The sequence below is a fragment of the Nematolebias whitei genome, chromosome 11, assembly GCF_014905685.2.
Source record: "Nematolebias whitei isolate Nwh7 chromosome 11, NemWhi1, whole genome shotgun sequence".
NCBI classification, from domain to species: domain Eukaryota; kingdom Metazoa; phylum Chordata; class Actinopteri; order Cyprinodontiformes; family Rivulidae; genus Nematolebias; species Nematolebias whitei.
Genome location: NC_056508.1, coordinates 16837108 through 16859380, shown reverse-complemented (window position 1 = coordinate 16859380; position 22273 = coordinate 16837108). Strand labels below are relative to the sequence as shown.

At 41.3% G+C, this 22273-nt stretch overlaps 1 protein-coding gene across 1 annotated transcript in view; it reads right to left on the bottom strand.

Annotated features, from left to right (window-relative positions):
* LOC119416754 (XK-related protein 7) overlaps window positions 1-22273 on the bottom strand; it is a 44603-nt gene that overhangs the window by 2486 nt on the left and 19844 nt on the right. Inside the window, exons 2-3 of the mRNA XM_037683939.1 lie at window positions 10865-11064; window positions 5240-5459 (exon numbers count right to left, since the gene is read on the bottom strand). Of these exons, the coding sequence (XP_037539867.1) occupies window positions 5240-5459; window positions 10865-11064 (420 nt within the window). The remainder of the gene's footprint in view (window positions 1-5239; window positions 5460-10864; window positions 11065-22273) is intronic.

The following is a 22273-nucleotide window of genomic DNA, read 5'->3' as shown; positions in this document are numbered from 1 at the left end:
AAATCTTGACTTTACCATGAAATATTAGTTCACCCTGCACTCTTTTTATTTCTTTGTGAATGAATCCATTCCACTTGATTAATAGGAGAATACTCAAACAACTGAAATCCACTCCAAGCTTTTCTGTTCACTTACAACTCCACACCACATGCAGTGTTTCCCCTCGGTCGCTTGCCTTGGCAGGGCGCTCACAAGGGGTGGAGGGGGAGACGCCTCTGCTTTGCAGGCTAGATTAGCTGGCATTTGTTGATGTGAGGGGTGGGTGGTGGGGTGAGGGGAGGAGCTGCAACAAACAGTCTCATGGTGGATCAACCAGTTTGTTGTGACAACCAAACCTAGTTCACATACAAAAAGAGGACCATCAGCCTAACGACCAGTCTTAATGCACTGGTGGCTGTTTGCTATTCACAGAGAAAGGTTTGTAAGCTCAATCATTTTTCTGAACCACTTTGACCTTGGCTGTCTTCAGGCTGTTTCTGTGAGTAGCAAGTTGGCTATCTGACCTAAAACATTTGATTGTTGTACATGATGGTTGATAGTTTTGGACAGATGGGCCCTGTTTGCATGTATTAAAAGCCTGCTTCTGAGATTTCAAGAGGTTGGCTTGAAACACAGCAGTGAAGTCTACCTATAGGACAGATGTGGTTGGCAGGCCGCAGACTGACAAAGTCTTCCGGATGGGAGACGAAACGTTTCTCACTTAAAGAACCTCATCCAGATGACGACTGAACTTTTTTGCTATTCACAGAGGATTGAGTGATACTTACAATTACAGGACTGTTAGCGGGGGACAGTTGAACATGGAAGCCTACCCCGCTGTTTAATGAATGATGAGTTCTCTTCACAAAGATGGCTTCCTTCACTCCTCTCTCAAACCAAAGTTTCTCTCTGTCCAGGATGTGAACATCATCCCTGAAACAGTGACTGCTGGCCTGGAGATGAGTGTAGACCGCAGAGTCCTGGCCTGATGATGTTGATCTTCTGTGCTGAGCAAATTCTTTTGGCCAGTGTCTGTTTATATCACAGTCCTCCTTGCACTTAACAGCATACACAACATTACTCTGTGCCGGGGGACTGGATCTTTGTTTGAACTAACTTGTCATTGTTATAATGTATTTTGGGGTTTGAAAGCCACTGGGACATCATGTTTCGAAAATAAACATCTCAGCTCCTCTGAAACTCCTGTAACATACAGAATGACCACTGGTCTGGATCTGGGTTTGGGGTACTCCTTTGTACCCGATGACTGGCTATTCAACGGTCCCCCCCTCTTACAATGCTGCTATTGCAAGTATCACTCAGCCTTCTGTGAATAGCAAGTGTCCATCAGGACACTAACAATTAAATTTTAGGGCACTAACGGTCAATTGTTAGGCTGATGGTCCTACTTTTGCATGTGGACAACTAATTTTGGTTGTCACCAGCAAACTGATTGACATTCTGATGCATGCTCAATAATCCTGATTGATCCACTGTCAGAAGGTGCTGTTTATTAGACCGAGTTTGCTTGCAGCTCCTCAGACTGTGTTAGATTTATCTACCTGGATTATTCAGCATGCATCAGGGTGTTATGGTCAGTAGCACGAATGTGTGAGTTAAAGGAAAAATGACTGGGCATAAGTCTTAATGCTCCGTTGTAAGTTTTAGAAAGCTAAAATTTGAGACCTCCTCCTCTGTGTAACAACTGAAAATATTCAATCAAGTTAGCTTTTTGTAGTAGAAGCTGACTGAGCCCAAGAAGTTGCAGCAGATAAAGAAATCTTGGAGCCGGAGTGAGATTTCAGGAAAGAGGTAGGAGCAGGAGGGTTGATTTATGTTAAGAGTATACAGTTACCAAATGGTTTCTGCTGAGGGGTTTGGTGGGATGTTGAGGGAAGGCAGAGCAGTGTTCCAGAAAAGGGCAAGTGTTAAGATTCAACTTGTCTGCTGGTCTCCTTAGATAGAGAACTTTACTAATTGGCTTTTATGTATGTGGATGTTCCTGTAAAGTGTCCTGAGACAACTTTGTTGTGGTTTGGTGCTATATAAATAAACTGAATAGAATAGAATTGAATTAAAGAGCTTGCAGAAATAAAGAAATCTACTTTGAAACTGAATTGCTACATATGGTTAATTTCTGAGGAAAAGGAAGGAGCAACCATGACTGTCTTAGTTTGGTGAGAGAGAGGAGAAGGTAAGTGATTTAGTAAGATTAGAAGGATCTCGAGGAGAAGAGTGAAGGGAGGATTCATCTACAAGGGGACAGAATGAAGCAGTGTGCCACAGGATAGCCTGATTTGATTTGCCAACTCTCAGCAATATAGCTCTTTCACTAACGAAGGCAGGTTGTTGTGCAGGCTGAACAAAATGCGCGGATTTGCTAAATCCTTGATGACTGAAAAGTAATCATGCAGCTAATGATAGCATGAATACATTTTTTGGTGGATGATGTTTTGATAGAGATGCTAAATATAAAATAAAAGGATCAAAAGTCATGAGAAATTTAGGTCTGAGATTTTGAATCCAGTGATAATTTGTATTGCTGTGGGTGTTGATGGAGCTGAAGTTGAACGCAAGAGGGAAACAAGGTTAGTGTGTGTCGTGAAGACTTTTGGAGCGGAGTAAACAAGAGCCAGAGTAGAAATGACATGACGCCATCTGTCAGTCAGTCCAGTAAGCTTAAAGCTAGTTGTGCTTTGCGTGTTTTGTTTGTTCTGGTTGCATCAGTTTAGTTGTTTTTTTCTATGATCAGATGATGAGATGGAAGTTGTGGAGCAAGAAAAAAGTGGAGAGAAGGGAAACAGGATTACAAATGAGTTTAAAGGAGGGGTTGGAGAAGATACAAGAAAAAGGGCAAATAAAGATGAGAAAAGAAACGATCAATTAGGAGGGATGGAACAGATGTTGATGGAAAGGCTGTTGAGTAAGGAGAGAAGAGAATTAAGAGATTAAGAGAGAAAGTGGAGAAGAAACTGGGATATAAAATTTATAGATAAAGATGGAGCAGAGAGATATGAACAGAATCTGTGAAGCTTGAAGTAGCTTGAACATACTCATATGGACGAGGGGCAGGGTGTACTGTAGCTCTGACGATGCATCAGTGTCTTAACTTTGTGGGCTCTTGTAGATGACATCATCCTAAGACTGAAATGCACACATTTAAGATTGGGGTTTACAGGAGCAATGTTTGAGGAAAAGTCTGGTTGCTTAAGGAAGTTGAGGGGTGGCAGAGACATAGCAAAGACAGCAGACTGGTTAAGCTTCTTCTGAGGTACAGTATGTGACTGAGGAAGATTGGGGAAAAGTTGCAATAATGTCAAGGTCCATATTCAAGTAAACCTACATCTGTAAACAGTATACAGTGAAGTTACAATTTACTCAAGCACAAACTCAAAAATAGAGTTCAGTGTTTGATAAAGATATCCTCTCTTTATCTTACTTACTTAAAGGAGCCACACTCGACAGCAGGAGAAGATTTGAACTATTTTTACTTGCAAGGGCAGACTTTCACAACAGGTTACACACATGTACAGAAGTTTTTACATGCATGGAGCCCAGTCATGAGAATCTGCCACGGGCAACGTGCGAGAATTGTTTTTATAGACTTATGGGCTCTCAGCTCACAGGCAGACACTGATGGCCTTGGCCACCCAGCTACACATGCAGGATCATACCAGCTCCTCATTCAGCTGGTAACTCAAACACATGGTTCATAGGAGTTAACACTCAGCCATAGTAGTTGAAAAACATCCATAAACCTTGACCAAAAATCCCCTGACAGTCCACTGGTGGCTTTTAAATGGTGGCACATTGTGGAGAGGTTCAGGACAGTCTTCTATGTCACCAAGGTTTAATTATTACATATTTTCACATTTCTTCAGTGTTCATCATATTGCGTCACACAGACAGCCATGTCTTTGCTCTGTTGTTATTATATGACCGGACCTGAGGAGCAGGATGTTAAAAGATGGTCCACGTTATGGACTTGGTGACCGCAATCACAGGCTTCATTCCTAGCAAGCTTTTATTTTTTCAAGTCAGCTCTGGTCTTTCAGACACCGGTTTTGCCTCATTCACGGCATGCCATTCTTTTTTCTGCAGTCTACATCCTTTAGTCAATTTTTCCCGGAGTTTTGGAATGGTTGGGTACTCATTGGTTGTAGTTTCTGTCAAGTAATTTTTGGTCAAAGGTTATGGATGTTTTGTTATTAACATTCTTCTCCCTCTGCCCTGAGAGCAAACAACCAAATTGTGTTCCAAAACACTCTCTTATCCGGAACTGAAGGGATTCCCATGAACCATATCTGTGTAGGTCCAGAGTGCCATGTGAGACTACAGCTGGCTTCAAGAACACCCAATGAACTACAACAAACTCTGTTAAACAGATAATGGTATAGAAGCGAGCAGATAATGAGGCCCGTGGCTTATTTCTCTGACTGGTCTTCACGTGTATACATTTGTGTATATTTATGGAACCTGCCCTGAAATCTGACCTTGCAAGTAAGTAAGTGTTGGATATAAATTTTCCCCTGCCGTGTGTGTAATTCTTTTGAGTAAGCGGCTTTAGTAAGAGGATTTCTCTAACAGTGTCAAACCTTTCCATTGATTTATTCTATATTTCCTGGGTGTTATGTTTTAGTAGACTTGTGAAGCATCAGTGTTGGTAGACTTGGACATTCAGGACATGGACATTCCCTTGGAAGTTTACTGTCATAAGGAGAGCTCCCTTGCAGGTTTTAAAATATAGCTCTGTATTTGGCATGGGTTTGACACTCCCATGACAATATTTTGGCTATTTTAAGAGGAAATTAGTTGTGCAAAAACCTTTTACAATTTTGTTTCTGTAATTCTAGAGTGCTAATGTTGTTTTTTGATGCCTTCAGAACATCTCATGCTAAAGCTTTAAACAATCAGATCTAACATCGATTTAAAAAGCAAAACTGGTTCAAATCTGCCAGTTATTTCAAAGGCGTGCTCCATGAAATGTATTTATAAATGTGGATAAAGTTGCCAAGGTGGGTACAAAGCAGGCTGAAGAAGCTAAGATGTGGGTGGAGGTGGAGAACAAAAAAATGTGCATGAAACAATATGGGCTGCTAGAAGAATTTTACCTCCATGGCCTATGAATGGGGAGTTTTGAGGTTTAAAATACACCAATAAAGTTAAGTGCAGTCTGTCAGAAATGGGGTTGTCATAGAAAACTTTGTACTATAGACCCAACAAAGTAGAAAAACAGGCTAATAATACACATATTGCACACCAGTGGCTGACGATGAATATGCCAAAATAGAGCTGGAAGACGGAGGCGAAGAGGGCGAAAGCCACAGTCCTTGCCCCAATAGTGAAGAAGTGCCACAACATTTGGGCAATCACAGCCTTGTAGGACATGGGCAGCTTATCATCACGGGATTCCCGGAGAACTTTCTGGTAGGACGCAATCATCCAGGCCAGGGAAACCAGGGAGGCTGAAGCTGAGAGGCCTATTGAGAAAGAGGAAGTGTAGAGGGAAAAACTGTGAGGGGAAAAAGGCAATGCAAAAACAGATGGAGGCTTAGATGATGGAAGACATAGTCCTACAGATAACCACATCTGTAACAGGTAAGCCAGTATTTGTGTATATGCTGAGTCAGCATTCATGATTTGGTGGTGGTAGTGGGGTGTTAAGGGCCGTTCTTGAGGTCTCAGAGTGAGGCAAATGAAGGTGGAGATAGGTGTGTGTCTATGCAAGTCATATGGTCTCAAAAATATTCACAAACTCATCGAACAAAATTTGTATGCGTACAACGATTTGTATGTGTACAACAACATTTGTATGCATACATAAGTATGCTTGTGGATCTTATGTATGCATAAAAATCTTGTTCTACAAGTTAGTGTAGCTTTTTGGGACCATATGACTTCCATAATGGTTTGGTCATTCATTTACACAACAGCGTCCCTCGTTCTCTCTGAAACAAGGCTTCTGAATCCAGGTCTCAGGGTGGAGATTTTCAGAGGAACCCCACACAGAGGTGTGAAATGCTCCCTAGTGTGGTATGCACACATGCACATGCGGACTACAAGTGTATATTTCACCCATGTGTGGCCAAACAGCATACTTTTATCAACAACAATGGTGCTGGAGTGTAATATACTGTTTTATATGCTACAACTGCTGAAATGTATTATGGGTCTTGTAGTTAATCTACGTCGGAATATAGGTGCTATGGCCAACATCTGTGTTCAACGGAGACGCCAGTTGGATCGAGTTCGAAGTCACTATGTATTAAACAAGTCTGTGAGGTGAACAAGGAGGGCTAAGAGATGCTACTGGATGAGGCCTGGGAGGACAAGCAAGTGGTGGCATAACTTTGTAAATAATGTTGTCGACAAGAATGGAGTGAGAATTTTCGTATGGCCAAAGTGTCCCTAACGGCTTTAGTCAAAGAACTTCGTCCTTGCATTGAGGGCCAAGTGACAAACATGAGGTCACCTGTCGACATGCTAACAAAGGTGACATGTAATCTGTACTAAATTGATGAGGGCAGACTAAAAACAGCAAATGCTTTTGGTTAGTCATGATCAACAGTACCAATCGTTGTCAGGAGAGTTTGTTGTGCCATCTCCATTCATCTTGGACCCAAATACAATCAGCTACCTTTCACCAAGCCAGAGGCCCAGGCATTAGTAAATGGGTTTCATGCAGCACATGGTATGCCTCAGTGCTTAGGAGCCATAGATGGTACACACACTGAAATAAAACAGCCTTCACAGACTTTGTAAACAGGAAGGGTAAATTTTCACTGAATGTCCAAGCTGTGTGGGATTATACATATAGATTTAGGGACATTGTTGTGAGGTGGCCCAGGAGCGTCCATGATACTTGTGTCTTTGCAAACTCAAATATCAACAAGTATTTCAAAATTCGGACAAATCCCTGGACTGGAAAGGCAGATTGCGGAGGGTGAGGAGCCCATTCCAATTTTTCTGTTAGGGGACCCTGCTTAGCCATTGCTACCATACTTCATGAAGGAATATTCGAATGGTGGATCTACACCACAGGGACAACATATTGGACTTTGTTTTTGTAGGGCGTGCACGGTCATAGAGTGCACATTTGACTGGCTCAAGGCCAGGTTTTCATGCCTGAGTAGACCGTTGGTCATCAGTCTAGAAAAATTATCCCATGTCATATTTGCATATTTCCTTTTAAATAAATACTGCGAGAGCTGCAAGGACACTGTGGATGAACAGTTTGTTGTGTGTGTCAGCATGAAACAAAATTGTCAGCCACTCACGCAGAGGAACAATAAATAGTTCCCACACACTCAACCGGTATTGTGCAATACAACTTTTCCACCATTTTTGTAGACAAGTGCTAGACGATGGCATTCAGACAAACCAAAGCAAAGTATATTGATACTCTTGAACAATGTGCAAGAGAAAGATATATGCAGAAAATTGCTGCTGTCAGAATTGACCCATATGAGGTAGAGAAAGACATGTCGGACGACACGGACAAGTTGCCACTGAGCTCTTACGATGATATAGTTAATTATTTAGTGCACACGAGGAGCGCCTACACAATGAATGAGCTTTGCAGCCTGAAATCCATGGATGTGTACAATCAATATTTTAAAGGATTTGTGAAGAATGTTCAAACTTACAATGTGAATAACAAAGTTCTGGTTACTGACAGAGTAATTAATTACAATAATATACACATACATGTCCCTCATAGCTTGCAGATACAAGATGCTCTAGTTTTATGACTGGCAGTGTTAGTGTGCTGCTGCCATTCTTGACCTGGTCTATGCTGAAAAAGAGATTTTTAAGTTTCAGTCAGATCTAACTGGTTAAATAAAGGTTTAAGCAAAAAAATTAACATGCAACCTCCTAATGAAATGAGCCCAGGTTCAACTCAGGGCTAGAACCCAGGACATTGTTGCTGTGCGTGTTACAGTGTGAAGGTTTAGCACATAGCATAGCTGAGCTTAACTACAGTAGAGACGTGCTAAATCATGAACAGAGTAGTTCCAGCACACAGTTATATTCTGACATTGTTTAGCAAAATAACTAATATAGAATTTTTTGTTTACCGGAATGGAAGTGTTTGAAGAGGATTCTTCATGTTTTTGAAGGCAGATACTTGTGGTTGATGTTTCCAAGCCAGACTTGACGATGTTCTGCACTCATCTCCTCTGTTAGAGGTCCTTTGCATTTCCTGATTTTTGGAATTAAGTGAAAACTGCACTTTGCCAAACCATCTGCCCGGTTGGAACATCATCTAACTCAATGCAAAACAACCATTGCAATTTACTTAAAGTGAACAGGGCCTCAGTCTTATAAGCAGTACCTTCTCATGGTTGATCAACCAGTTTGCTGGTGACAGCCAAAAATAGTTGCTCACATGCAAAAGGAGGACCATCAGCCTAATGACGGATCATTAGTGCCCTAATGGCCACTTGCTATTCACAAAGGGATGAGTGATACTTGCAATACTGTACCAGCATTGTAAGAGGATGACAGATGAACAAGGAGGCCTCCGCCTGTTTGACAGTGAATGAGTTTTTTTTTTCACAAAGATGGCTTCCTTTACTCCTCTCTCAAACCAATGTTTTTCTCTGTTCATTCATTCGTTCAACCTTTATTTACACAGGTTAGTTCCCACTGAGCCTCAGGCACTCATTTACAAGAGAGACTTGTTACATAAAACATACAGAGTAGATGAGGAAAAGAGAACACGAGGGTGGAGGAAGTTAAAAATGATCATGTCTCACACCACGTCCTGGCTGGGGCACCGTGTAAAAGATGCAAAAAAGACCTTGCAACTAGGGGTGCACCGATAAATCGGCTGGCCAAATTATCGGCCCCGATTTCCTTAATTTTGGGAAATCGGTCGATACTTGAATGAGAAACCAATTTTACCCATTGTTTTAGTTTTAAAAACAATTGTCTAAACTTCATTTATATTTCAGAGCACTACCTCTAGCACTAGGGGGCATATCAGAGCTTCTTCTTTTACCTATCCTCCAGGAGCAATTTGAGATAAGCTGGTCTATCCAAGGCCAGCGTGGGGGCCAACTTCAGATGAACACCAATTGTTTTGGGCAGGCTGACTCTACTGAATACATGTCTGCCTTCAGTTCTGTCAAGGATGTGCACATCTTAATCCCTGAAAGAGTGACCGCTGGCCTGCAGATGAGTGTAGACCACAGAGTCCTGGCCTGATTATGTTGCTCTTCTGTGTTGGGCCATCCTTTTGGCCAGTGGCTGTTTTGTTTCCCTGAATTATAACAGATCACAGCCCTCCTGGCACTGAACAGCATACATAATAGCTCTGTTTAAATGTGCAAAATTATTTGATAGGATTGAAATGTATTCGGATTAATAATCCTAATGTATCGTTTACATGGTCACAATTGAATCATGACGAGCATTTACATGCAGCGGGCTTTTATTCTGAATAGAAGTACTGACATGCGCAGAGTGGTAAACTTTCCTTAAAAAAAACACAGAAGCCGAAGTTCTACTTCCGTGATGAACGTAAACAAACCCAAGTGCCCAAAATGAACCCGCGCCAGGTTTTAATGACGGTGGAGACGTTACTGCGCTCCCTGACTGAGCTACAGGGAATACAGATCATTTTGAGCTCTTCTCAAAGTTTATAGTAGAAACGTTGTATCGCTCACCGACCAGTTTCTCTTCCCCAACATATTAGCATCTAGCCAGGCAGAAACACGTGAGGTTGACAAAGATCATACATGTGCAGACAGCTCAGTTTTCCACGATCGGAATAAAATGATCAGATTAAGTGTTTACATGCACACCATTTGGATTATGAATTGGCATAAACCACCCCTATCATTCGGATTACAAATTCATTCAGATCGAGCTGAATCTACCCAATGGGGCATTTACATGACACGTTTTTATTCCGAATGGCCGTTTAATCCGATTACTTATGTTCATGTAAACATAGCTAGTATTACTCTGTGTTAGGACACCGGATCTTTGGGATGAACTAGTCTTTGCCGTAATGTATTTTGGTGTATGAAAGACATCATGTTTAGAAAATAAACATCTCAGTTTCTCTGAAACTCCCGCTGCATATGGAATAACCACTGGTCTGGGTTTGGGGTCCTCTTTTCACCTGATGGCTGGCTGGAGTCCTGCTTGAGTTTCTTCTTTGCTTTCAGTTTCTCATAGAGGACATTTGGAAAGTGATGTGTACCGCAATCCCACCCACATAGACCAGTACTTGAGGCTTGACTCCCATCACCCGTTGGAGCACAAGTTAGGAGTCATCAGGACTCTGTACCATAGAGCAGACAGTGTCCCCTCTAACTCTGGAGCCAGGCAGAAGGAGAAATCCCAAACAAGACTGGCCCTGGAGTAATGTGGTTATCCTAACTGAACCTTCATGAAAGCTAATACCTCCTTCATTTTTCAATTTATCATGCTCACAACATGTACAAACATATGAACTGTATTTCCAATCCCCTCTTTTTGTTTTGTGACAAGGGACAATTAGTAATTGGTTTCCTCATGTTGTTAACTTTTGTTAAAACTCAAAAGACTGAGCAACAAATTACTTTTCAAACCATTTCCACCTGGTTTAATATGAATTCCTTCTTTTCCTGGCTGAGCAGGGTCATAAAACTAGGCTTGTTCTAGAACTGCTTAAAAGAGACCCCTTCCTCTCACAAAAATGTTTCTAAGTTTATTCCCTGCTGTTTATCCTGCCTTTTGCTTTGGTTATACAAACACTTTATAGCTCTTAAAAGTGGACTTTTTAAATAAGTGATCATAAATCATCTTCATGAATATTAGCAACATTCATATGTTAAAATATTTGTTGATGACTCTTTTCTGGGTTATGAGCGAGGATCAGCTGGTTGCTAACCTTGCAGTGGAAGGACAGTGTTTCCATGAATCATGATGCTCAGCTGCAGCACCAGCTGTGGAGCAGACTTCAGAAAAGCCTCTAACAGGCGCAGCATTGTAATATCAGCGCTCTCAAACATCAGCCGCCAGTGGAAGTGACGACGCGGCCCAGTGCTGTGCCATCGACACTGGGCGCCGAGGTAGAGGGCGTGGGTGTACCTAAGGGTGAGAAACAGAGGGTCAGAGCAGTCACTCAAGTTGATTATTTCTTTCAAACAATAGGTATGTGTGATGTAGTGACATCCAAAAGCTGCACTATCAACCACCAGATGGTGTTTCATAGACGTTTGTTTGCTTTTCACCACACACGGACTGGTCGTCACAGGTCTTCATGATGACCCACTCTCTGACACATTCAAGGATTCAAGGTCCTTTATTTGTCATTCCACCACATGTGATGCATGTGGTGGAATGAAATTGTGCACACAGGGTCCCAGTTACATCCAACAAACGTATTAAAATGTGTGTAAAAGAAAAATAGCAACAAGATCTAAAATATGAACTAAGACAAACGTTAACTAAAAACACACTAAGCACCAGTAGCATAAAAACAATACGCCGAACAGCAGCACGAACATGAGTCTGTGTGAGCAGGTGAGTACGAATGAACACAGAACATGAAACAGATCAGCAGCAACATGAAACAGATCAGCAGCAACATGAAACAGATCAGCAGCAACATGAAACAGATCAGCAGCAACATGATGTGATTTTTTTTTCACAGTGATTATTCTGGTTAGAGATTCATGAGTCTAACAGTCTCAGGGTAGAAGCTGTTCCTCAGTCTAGTGGTTCTACACTTAATGCTCATCAGCCTCCTTATTGAGAGGAACGGGGCAAAAAGTGTGTGTGCTGGGTGAGTGGGGTCCTTCATGATGCAGGTGGCCCTCTTCCTGCATCTGGAGGTGTAGATGTATGTGATGGTGGGGAGGCTGACTCCAACATCTTCTGTGCAGCCTTCACCACTCTCTGCAAAGCTTTTCTTTCTGCAGCTGTGCAGCCTCCATGCCACACGTTGATGCTGGAGCACAGGATGCTCTCCACTGCACACCTGTAGAAGGAGGTGAGGACTGAACTTCACAGACCAGCTCAGCTGCCTGAGGAAGTAGAGTCTCTGATGAGCTTTCTTGATCAGGCTGGTGGTGTTGTTGCTCCAGCTGAGGTTGTCGTTCAGGTGCACACATGTGGATCTCCCAAAAAAGAAACTTGTCCAGATGATATGATTGAACCTTTTTTGTATTTATTTACCTGGATGTTTGAGTTTACAAACCCTTTTTTTTTTACCGGCAGACAAGTCAAGACTCACGGGGAGAGGGGGACCCCCCCCCCCCCTATTCTGTCTCGCTGTGAGCTATATTTACCTTACACAGAAAGATTTTTTAAACTTTTATTTAAATATGTACCAGTAGCATACACAAAAATAGGCTACGTACGATGTAAAACGATTTTTGAACAATGCCTTTAACATGGCTGGTAAAAATAAATGGCTGATGGAATTTTCCACTTGAGTGAAAGTAAAACTGTTTCTTCAGTCTGAAAGCGACAGAGTTGTTCTGCCCTGATGGACGAATGGATGGATGGATGTTAATATCCATAAAAGTAGTCAGTCAGTTAATAATGTTATTTATCGATCTGATCAATGCATGTCTATCTTGTGGGTGTGTTCTTGTGACTCAGTGAGAGTAAAGTACCTCATTGGTCAATAGGGTAACTTCTGGTCACATGGCCACAAAGTGGGTATTTAGTAGCAAAATTGGAACCATGAGTGAGAAGTACCTGTCATGAATACCTGTCGCATCACAATGACCTGTTCTCAAGTGGAAGGTGTGCACGTGTGCTGAATGACTATATATATATGAGTGTCCAGGTGTGTCAAAAATAATGTTCAATATCAGGATTTTCATTGATACTGAATTTAATTTAGGCTAGGATTGGTGATATGAATACTTTGTGCAAATACACCTAACATGCCTGGTAATCCTAAAAATAAGCTGGGTACAGTATTGCAAATCAAAGCTGCATAAAGAATACAAGACACCAAATTAATTAATCTATTTTAAACTCAGGAGTCTGTTGATGCAGTGTCCTCGTATAGAACTGAGCTGATACAACAGCAGAGGATACAATATGTGAAAATGGAGTTTCAAACACTAAATATAAGAAAATAAAGAAAATCATAAAACTATTAAAATAAATTATTAAATATCTATTAAATAATAAGTGATATGTTTTTAAGATATGTTATATTTTTATCCATACTTTGTAGTATGTTTTTTCAGAGTTCACCAAGACTGTTTTATCACCATTGCTCTGTATAATCTGATGACACCTGGTCCATGTAATCCACTTTAAATGATCTATTCTTTAGGAAACCTTACCTGAGTAAATCTAGACTTTTTTGCCCATGTGAGATTATCTCAGTGATGCACATATTAATTAATTATAATTACTCCAAACTGAACTCATACACTATTTGTTGAAGCATGAATTTATTTAGTTAATTATTTCATGACCACATTTATTACTTTGAACTACTTTGACCAACTGCAATGTTTTGTAGCTCCACATTTCCTCCCTCTGTACCTGGATAGTTCCTGCAGCACTGAAGGACTCCTCCAGAGCAGCAGCACCTGACACTTCTGTCCGCCTCATCAATGCTTCATATTCTGTGTTGTGGTTTAACTGGAGGTGTTTTACAAGGTTTGTTGTGTTGCCACAGCTCTTTATCGTTTTTCCACAAACCTCACAAACTGCTTCTTGGCTGTTTTTGGAGCTGAAATAGCTCCACACGACTCCATTTATTTATGCTCCGCTATTGTGTCTACAGACTGAGACTGACTGAGCAGCATTCCGCTGCGCTTACTATTACCATATTTTTCGCCGTACACATCACTCCGCCCTATAAGTTGCATCAGTCCATATTTGTCTAATAAAGTGGAAAAATCCATAAATATGTCGCTTTGCCGTATACGTTGCATCTATTATGCGTCGCCACTGACAACCTGGAAATGTGGACCGGTGTTGTGCCAAAAACTGATAGGCTGCCAAATGGCGGCTGCAGGAGTGTGCAGGGGAGGACTTTAACAAGAATTTAACAAGATTAACACTTAAAAAAAATTATTTGTTTGCTTGAAATGATAGTAAATGTGTGTCTCAGTCTAACATTTGCTTAATAAATGCGTTTTGAGGGTCAAATCAGCTGAATTAAAAAAAATAGTTTTGCTGCCTCGGTGCTCCGTGAATGTGCAGAGAACGAGAAAAAGGAAGGAGGAACGCGGCTCGATTCTCCGAAATTTAACAAGAAAAGCACCTAAACAATTATTTATTTGCTCGAAATTATAATAAAGGTGTGTCTCAGTCCAACATTTGCTCAATAAATGCACTTTAATGGTAAAATTAGCTGCATTTCGCCGGGGTGGTGCAGCTGTTTTGACGGTTCCAAGCAGGAAGCAGAATGAAGATGGGGAGACTCTGGCAGGCCGATTGAGTCATTAAAAGCTGGCCAAGATTCTCAGTCATCCAGGACATGGTAAATTCAAAAAAGTGCAAGAAAAAAACAATAAAGTATAAAGTATAGTATAATAAATAAAGTCCAATTGTTTTTGTCTTGAACTTTTTGAATTTGTCATTATAGCCACATTTACCTATTACACAATACAACAGCCAACGACATGCCATACTCTATTACTACTCTGCTGCCACCAAGTGGCTGAAAGTGGTACTGCTCTTTTTTCAGTCAGAATGAATGGAAACAGTCATATCTCAGCCAAAAAATGGTTTATAAATATGGGAAAAAAATCCATAAATATGTCGCTTTGGCCTATAAGTCACAGGACATGTAAATTATGCAAAAAACTGCGACTTATAGGCCGAAACAGAAGAAAAAGTAGTTCCCACGACAAAATCTCAATAGTTTAGTTACTTTCCTCTATCTTCCTGTTTATATGTATTACCTGAAATGACTGAAGTATCAAAAGTAACAACAGTTTGATTTGAGAATCGATTCTATAGCACAAAGTTCTGGTACTGATAGTAATCGATATTTTAGTATCAATCCATACATCACAAATCAAAAGAAAATGTTATTCAATGGCAGGGAGATCAGCAGCCTGTCAGCAATAAAATTAAAAGAAAAAATTAAAAGAATAACAAAAAAAGCCATGAATTAGCTGCTCCTGTGTACAAGCCATGAAGTACAAAGGGTGAGGAAAAAGTAGCGGGTTTTACACCAGAAATTACAGTAGATCATTTAACAAGTCCCCTGCTCCTAAGGGTTTGAATAGTAAATGTTTTTTTGTTTTCAAGATGAGTGTTTTTCTGGACTGGAATTGAACAGGTAATGCAAGTAAACCTTAAGAAGAACAGGTAGGTTTTTGTTTTCGCCTGTCTCTAGAAGCACAGAGTGACTAATCAGGTGCAATGGTGGGGCCATGGTGTGGACAATGGTTGCCTTGGCAACCCTAATCATGTCAGAAAACTATACTTTTAAGCAATGAAAAAAATGGAAAGCATAGTTTTCTCAAATGGCAGGGGTGGTCGATTTACATATATACAGTATGTGGCAGTGGCCATCTTGGGTTTTGATATGACAACCCATCTTTTGATAGTGATCGCTCATATGCTTAAATGCAACTACACAACACAATGGAAGTCGGCATGCTTCTTATTTTTAAGTTATTTAGCTCACAATGCTCACTTGTATACTTAAATGGTGGCAGCCATCATGGATTTTGAAACTTTTCTTACACATAAATGAAAACACAAACCAAAATAAGTCAGTACCTCACTTATTTTTAAGTTATCATGCTCACAACATGATGGACATCTGTCCATGAATGGAAGAAGAGAGGGTATTTTATTTCCCCTCTTCGCTCTGCAATGGGGGACAAAAAAACACTAAAATGTGTGTTTATTTACCAGTTCATAATGGAAACAGGCAGCACGGTGGCGCAGTTGGCAGAATTGCTGCTTCTCAGCGAGCAGGTTAGGTTACCCTGGTTCAAATCCTGGTTCGGGGGCCTTTCTGGGTGGAGTTTGCATGTTCTCTCCGTGCATGCGTGGGTTTTCTCCGGGTACTCCGGTTTCCTCCCACAGACAAAAACATGCATGTTAGACTGATTGGTAACTCTAAATTGTACCAAGGTGTGAGTGAGAGAGTGAATGGTTGGTTGTCTCTATGTGTCCCTGTGATGGACTGGAGACCTGTCCAGGTGTCCCCCGCCTCTCGCACAGTGACTGCTGGACATGGGCACTAGTGATCCCTGCGGCCCAAAAAGGAAGAAGTGGGTAAAGATAATGGATGGATGGATGGATGGATGAATGGATAATGGAAACAAACAAAAAACAAGTTATTCAGGCAGCATCCACAACTGTATAGAATGAATAATTTGTGACTTATTACTAATTCACAATTTATCAAATCTCGGGGTACCACCCTCATAAAGAGGGGGAAAACTACAAATCTATGATTTATGGTATACTCAATCTCAACAATTCACCCCAAACTAAGAGTTATTTTCTTCAGAGTAATATCATAATTGTTTTTAAACACACACACAAGTGAATTAATTCCGATCACAGGCCGACCTTCTCTATCCTCTGTGCCACCACTCACCTAGGAGCATCTCCTTTTGGACATTTCTGCTCAAGATGTTGTAGGAGGATCATCTTCTACAACTTCACGAGCAGAAATGTCCAAAAGATTCTAAAGGCTCAGGTGAACAAATGTCATTATTTTTTTCAAAGGGTCATTAAAGACTTATCAAAATGCATTGATGCCTAAAGAGTCTGAAAACATACTATAAAGAAAACGACAGGTACCATCAGGTTCCAAAAACTTCTTTTACACATTCAGAGCTGATTCTCATCAATGACAACATAAAGCCAAGGATGCTGGCTAAATGTGGACTAAAGTCTTGTTTTTGGGGGGTTCTGATAGACCCACACCACAGCTCTGACAAAAGGTGGGCTATAAACAATTTAATGTTTGGAAAACCCACACGGAGCAGAAATATGTCTTCTCTCTGTCTGCAAAGAGCTCAGCTGTCAGCGCCGACCTACTTAACCTGTCAGCGCGAGGAAATCAGCAAAGAGAAGGAAGATTAGTGTGAGGAGAGGAAGAAAAGGCAGTGCATGAGGAAAAGAAGGCTGAGGAGGAGAAAAAACAGACAAAATATAGGTGACTACGTCATTCTGTATGTGAATGTGTTGTTTACTCATATAATAGAGGATCACTGATGGCTGCTGCAGAGCTGCTGGTTGGATATAATCTCTCTCTTCATTAAAGTGTTTAATTCGTTCACTTGTCTGTGTGCATGTGTGAAACAGGTGATTTTTTTTACTTGAGGGCAAGGGTTTATCTTTTATCTCTCCCCTGTATCCTTCACTCCACAGGCAAATAATTCTGCTAAGTGATGAGCTCATGGAGAAAACGAGAGAAGACAAATAATAAAAAGAAGAAAGATAAAAATGTGGAGGAAAATAAACAAAGCCCAGAGACAGACAAATCAGTTGTCCAGCCTTCCTGGAGTTTCTGGGTGGTGTCTTGGAAGGGATGCTATCTGGGGATTCCTTTGTTCAACTGGGTGACTTCAATGCCCATGTGGGCAATGACAGATTTATGGTAAATTGAACTGTACTTATATAGCACCTTTCTGTCTTATCAAGATACTCAAAGCTCTTTACATCACAATCTGTGCCTCGTTTACCCATTCATACAGCACTCTGCTAGATCTCTACAAAGTTAATTGAACAAATCATTCTAATGAGACTAATCTGAGCTTTATCACATTCATTCACTGATGGGACACACATCAGAGGCAATGAGGGATTCAGTGTCTTGTCCAGGGACACTTCGGCATGTGACTGCTGGTGGATTCGAATCCCAAACTCTTGCATTGGAGGACGACTGCTTTAACCACTGAGCCATAGCTGCCCTTTTTGAAAAAGGGTGATTGATCTGAATCTAGACAGTGTTCTGTTATTGGACTCTGTGCTAGATACAGTGTTAAGGAGCTTTGGCTTTAAGATCATTTGCTGTATGCCTGTCATGGTGGAAAGCACAACACCCACTGGTGGACACCAGCCGTGATGGAGACCATCAAGCTAAAGAAGGATGCCTTCAGGGTTTGGCTGTCCTAGATGTTTTTTAAAGTAGCTAACGGCAGCTTCAGAGGTTGCAGGTGCAAAAACTTTAGACTTTTTTTCATTTACCCTTTATTTATACAGGTAGTTTCATTGAGCCACAAGAACTCATTTTCAAGAGAGACCTGTTTAGGGAGCATATGGTGGGGGTTGAGGGCCTTGCTCAGGGGCCCAGGGTGGGGCAAATGAGGGTGGAGGGAGGTGTGGGTGTTCCACCTTTTCCACTCACATTTTGATGTTGACGGAATCGGGACTTGAACCTGCGACTTTCCGATCACAGACCCATCTTCTAACCTCTGTGCCACCACTCCCCCTTGGGACTTGGGAGGAAACCAGAGAGGCCATGGAAAAGGACTTGTGGTTGGCCTCCAGGAGGTTCTGGAAAAACATTTGGCATCTCAGAAAATGAAAGTGAGCCCTGTAGGCTCTGTCTCGTTTGGGCGGGGAACTGCTAACCTGGACTGAGGATATTAATGAGCAGTGGAAGGATCACTTTGAGGATCTCCTTAATCCACCCACCATGTCCACCTTTGAGGAGGCAGAGTCAGAGGACTCTGGGGAAACAGGTTCATTACTATGGCAGAGGTCACTGAGGTAGTTAAAAACGTTCTCTGTGACAGGGCACCAGGGATGGACGAGATTTGAGCTTAGATGTTGAAGGCTCTGGATGTTGTGAGTCTGCCATGGTTGACCCATCTCTTTATTGTCACATGGAGGCAAGACACAAGTTACATCTGTGAAGTGGCAGACTGAGATGGTGATTACAATTTTTTATTAAAAAGTGGGACCAGAGCGTGAGTTACAACTTTAATGGGATCACACGTCTCACCTGCTCCAAAAATGTTTACTTCAGGGTTTTGGAAGGGAGGCTCCATCCGTGTCAAATCTCAGATTGCATGGCTTCCATCTTGACCTGATGTGTTCTGTGGGGGTTGATGCCAGAATATGTTGTGTCAGAGTTGCTATTCTGTCTCTGTACAACCAAAGCAGGAGCTGTGGCCCCATTTCTAGCACAAAGTCAAGCTTGTTCTCAGTGTGGGTTGGGCTCTGCAAAGGCTTCCCTTGTCTCTGATCCTGTTTTGGTGTTCATGGACAGGCTCTCAAGGCACAGTTGCGGAGGAGACTGTCTGGTTTTGGAGCCACAGGGTCTCTTCTCTGTTTTATATGGATGATGTGGTTTGTTGGTGTCTTCTGACCAAGACCCAGCAAAATTAAGTCAGGTCCTCTTAACAGTTTCTTTTTTTGTTGTTGAAATATTTCATCCTTCATCCAAAGGACTTCATCAGTCCAAGGAGCCACAACAAACTCAGTCCCACAAGCAGCTCAATCACATAGTGGGCCAACCAGTTTACTGGTGATAAGATGGTTTCTGGAGTCCGCCCTCTCCCTTGTCAACTTCTCTGAGGCTGTCATGACCAAAGTGGTTCAAAACAACAGAGAATGGTGATCAGCTGAGTGTGAGCATAAACAACATACAATCCTGACTGCATCCTGAAGTAGTTCACCCCCACTGGTGGATTATCTTTTCTATCGTTAGCTGTTTTGTGTTCGCCTGATCTTGGTGGTCAAAAAGAGTTGATTTTTGTTAAAGTGTATTTTTTATTAGGTCTAAGATGTTATACTTTACCTATTTAGATTGGTAATTTAAGGTTTTTATTTTTAAGAAGAGTAAGGTCTGCCAAACTTTTGGAGTTGAGTTCAGTTGGATTTTATTTGCCTGAAAACTCTCCATCATTTGGTGGTTTTAGTTTGATCCTTGTGTGGCTTGATCTGGTTTGGGTACACAACTGGAGATAGTTGGTCCATTACTAGGTGTGGTCTTTCTGGAAGGATTTTTCAGGGGAAATTTCCAGCTCTGGAACTTTTTTGTCCAGTGGGTGGTGCGAAGGGGTATTACCAGACCTCTTCCTCCAGTTCAAGTTGTTCATGGGAGGCTTTTTGGTCATAGTATGCCTTTCGTCCTTCAGCCATTTGGGCAAAGGCAAAGGTGTTTCTCAGGTGTTTATTCCATGTTTAGACATAACTGTAAGAAGGAGAGGTAAAATTCTCTACTTTCAGTGAAAGCATAAGGATTGTTCAGAAAATCATAGAGAAAAAAATCAAATCAAAGGAAGACTTGTGTGAGGACTTGCAGACGATACATGCATAAGAAGACTACAGAACAGCACCTGCACTCTTTCATCTTTTAATCCACTTTCTGGCTTTTTGCATCTCTGCACATCAACAACTGCAGAGTTACAGAGAACAGAGACCCAACTGCAGCAGCTGACGGTTCATTTCACCACCACTGTGACTCATAGGAGGAAACACACACCATGAATAGACCAGGATGTGTGTGTGTGTGTGTGAGGAGAGAGATATAGATCATAAAAAAGCAGGATGAAATCAGCTTGTGTAGTATTTGTGCACAAACACAATGAGTATTCAGAGCACGGGATGGCAGTGATGGACAAGCTTTTCTAGAGCTCTGAAGCTTGTTTTGAAAAAAAAAAAAAAGTTTATAACTGGAAGCTGTTCAACACTGTCCTCTTTGGTACCATCTGGTGGTCAAAGTAATAAACAGCAGCTTGGATCTACAACCTGAAATGAACCACTTCATAGTTGCCCATTCAGTGGAGGTGACGGCTGTTGTCATGAGATTTTTTTCTGTCATTGTGGTGCTTTGAAGATGTTATAATTTTTGGAGGTGAATTAAGTAAGTTATGGTTATTTGATTAAAACAATATATTGTAATGAATAAACTTGTTTAAACCTGTGCCATGGCATGACGTCTCTTTGCTTGTGACTTCCTGACATTTGTAAACATAAGAGTTTTTGTTAATCGTATGTAATTTGCAACATAATACCAGTGTTTGGAATAATACGTGTGCTGCTGGTTTCCTGCCTCCATGACTTTATGTAAGGAACCAGTTTATGTTTACTGTGAGATCAAATTGTAATGTCCAAATATATATTTTCTTTTTGTCTTGGGGTAGAAGTGCTTATGAACTGGTAAAGTGAGCACATAAAACACTGGCTCCATGTCTCACAACATGCTGCTCACTGGTTTATTGTTTAGTGCAAATTGCCTCACACAACCTAAATCTTGACAGTGATTCACTTCTTCATCATAACCCTTTGGTCAAATGTATCTGATACCAAAGCAGTGATGCAACTTCAGCGCTTTCAAAGCTTCAGACGTCACTGATCACGAGAATTTTTCTAAACAAATTTAGCTCCAATTCTGAGTTTCTGTGTTGTATTTTTTATACATGCTCCAGAGTTTCAGTTTCAAACAGCCCATCACTACAGGAAGGACACGTTCAGGGTGAAAGGAGACAGAAACGGGCAGAAGAGGACACAGACTTTACAGGAAAATAGTTTTATCTTGAGAATGTTTTATTGGTCTAACTCAAACATTAATAAATGGACAGTGGACATGCTAATGAGAAAAATGTTAAATTTACACATTAAACATGTGAGTAAGACTCTCATGTTGGCAGTGATGTGAGAAGGTGAAGCCTTTTGACAGCTACCACCCCATTGTTTCTGAAAAACACTACCTTCTTATCAGATGTCTATGTGCACTTTGACAACAACCTCAGAACCCAGGGAGGGAGGAGATGTCCTGTTAGCTGAAAGCAGGAAGATGTAAACACAGAGGCAGATCACACAGAGGCTGCTCAAAGAAATCACATCAAAATCTGTCAGACACAACAGGCATCACATATTTGTGGTGAAAACATTCAGGATTAAAGGTTGAGTATTCATTTAGGAATGCAAATGACCCATTGCCTTTTAGTCAAACATTCTAAGTAACATGATACACAATCTCATGCCACTGAAAAAGAGAAACACCAGCCACTAGGGCGCACAAGCCAGTGTCTCTTGTGCCGGTCCCAAGCCCAACTGAGATGGTTTGGACATGTCCAGAGGAGGGACAGTGGGTATATTGGTAGAAGGTTGTTAGAAATGCAGCTGCCAGGAAAAAGACAAAGAGGAGATATATGGATGCAGTTAGAGAGGACATGGAGGTAGTTGGAGTGAGGACAGAGGATGCAGAGGACGGAGATGGAGGAGGATGTCTCACTGTGGAGACCATTGAAGAGGAAAAAGAAAAACTTGCATGCTATTTAGATAGCATATGATATAGCATGTTAATGCTTGTCAGTGATAGTTTGGACATGTCCAAAATATCTCAGTCAATCCATATAGATATACATATATATGTATGTATGTATGTATG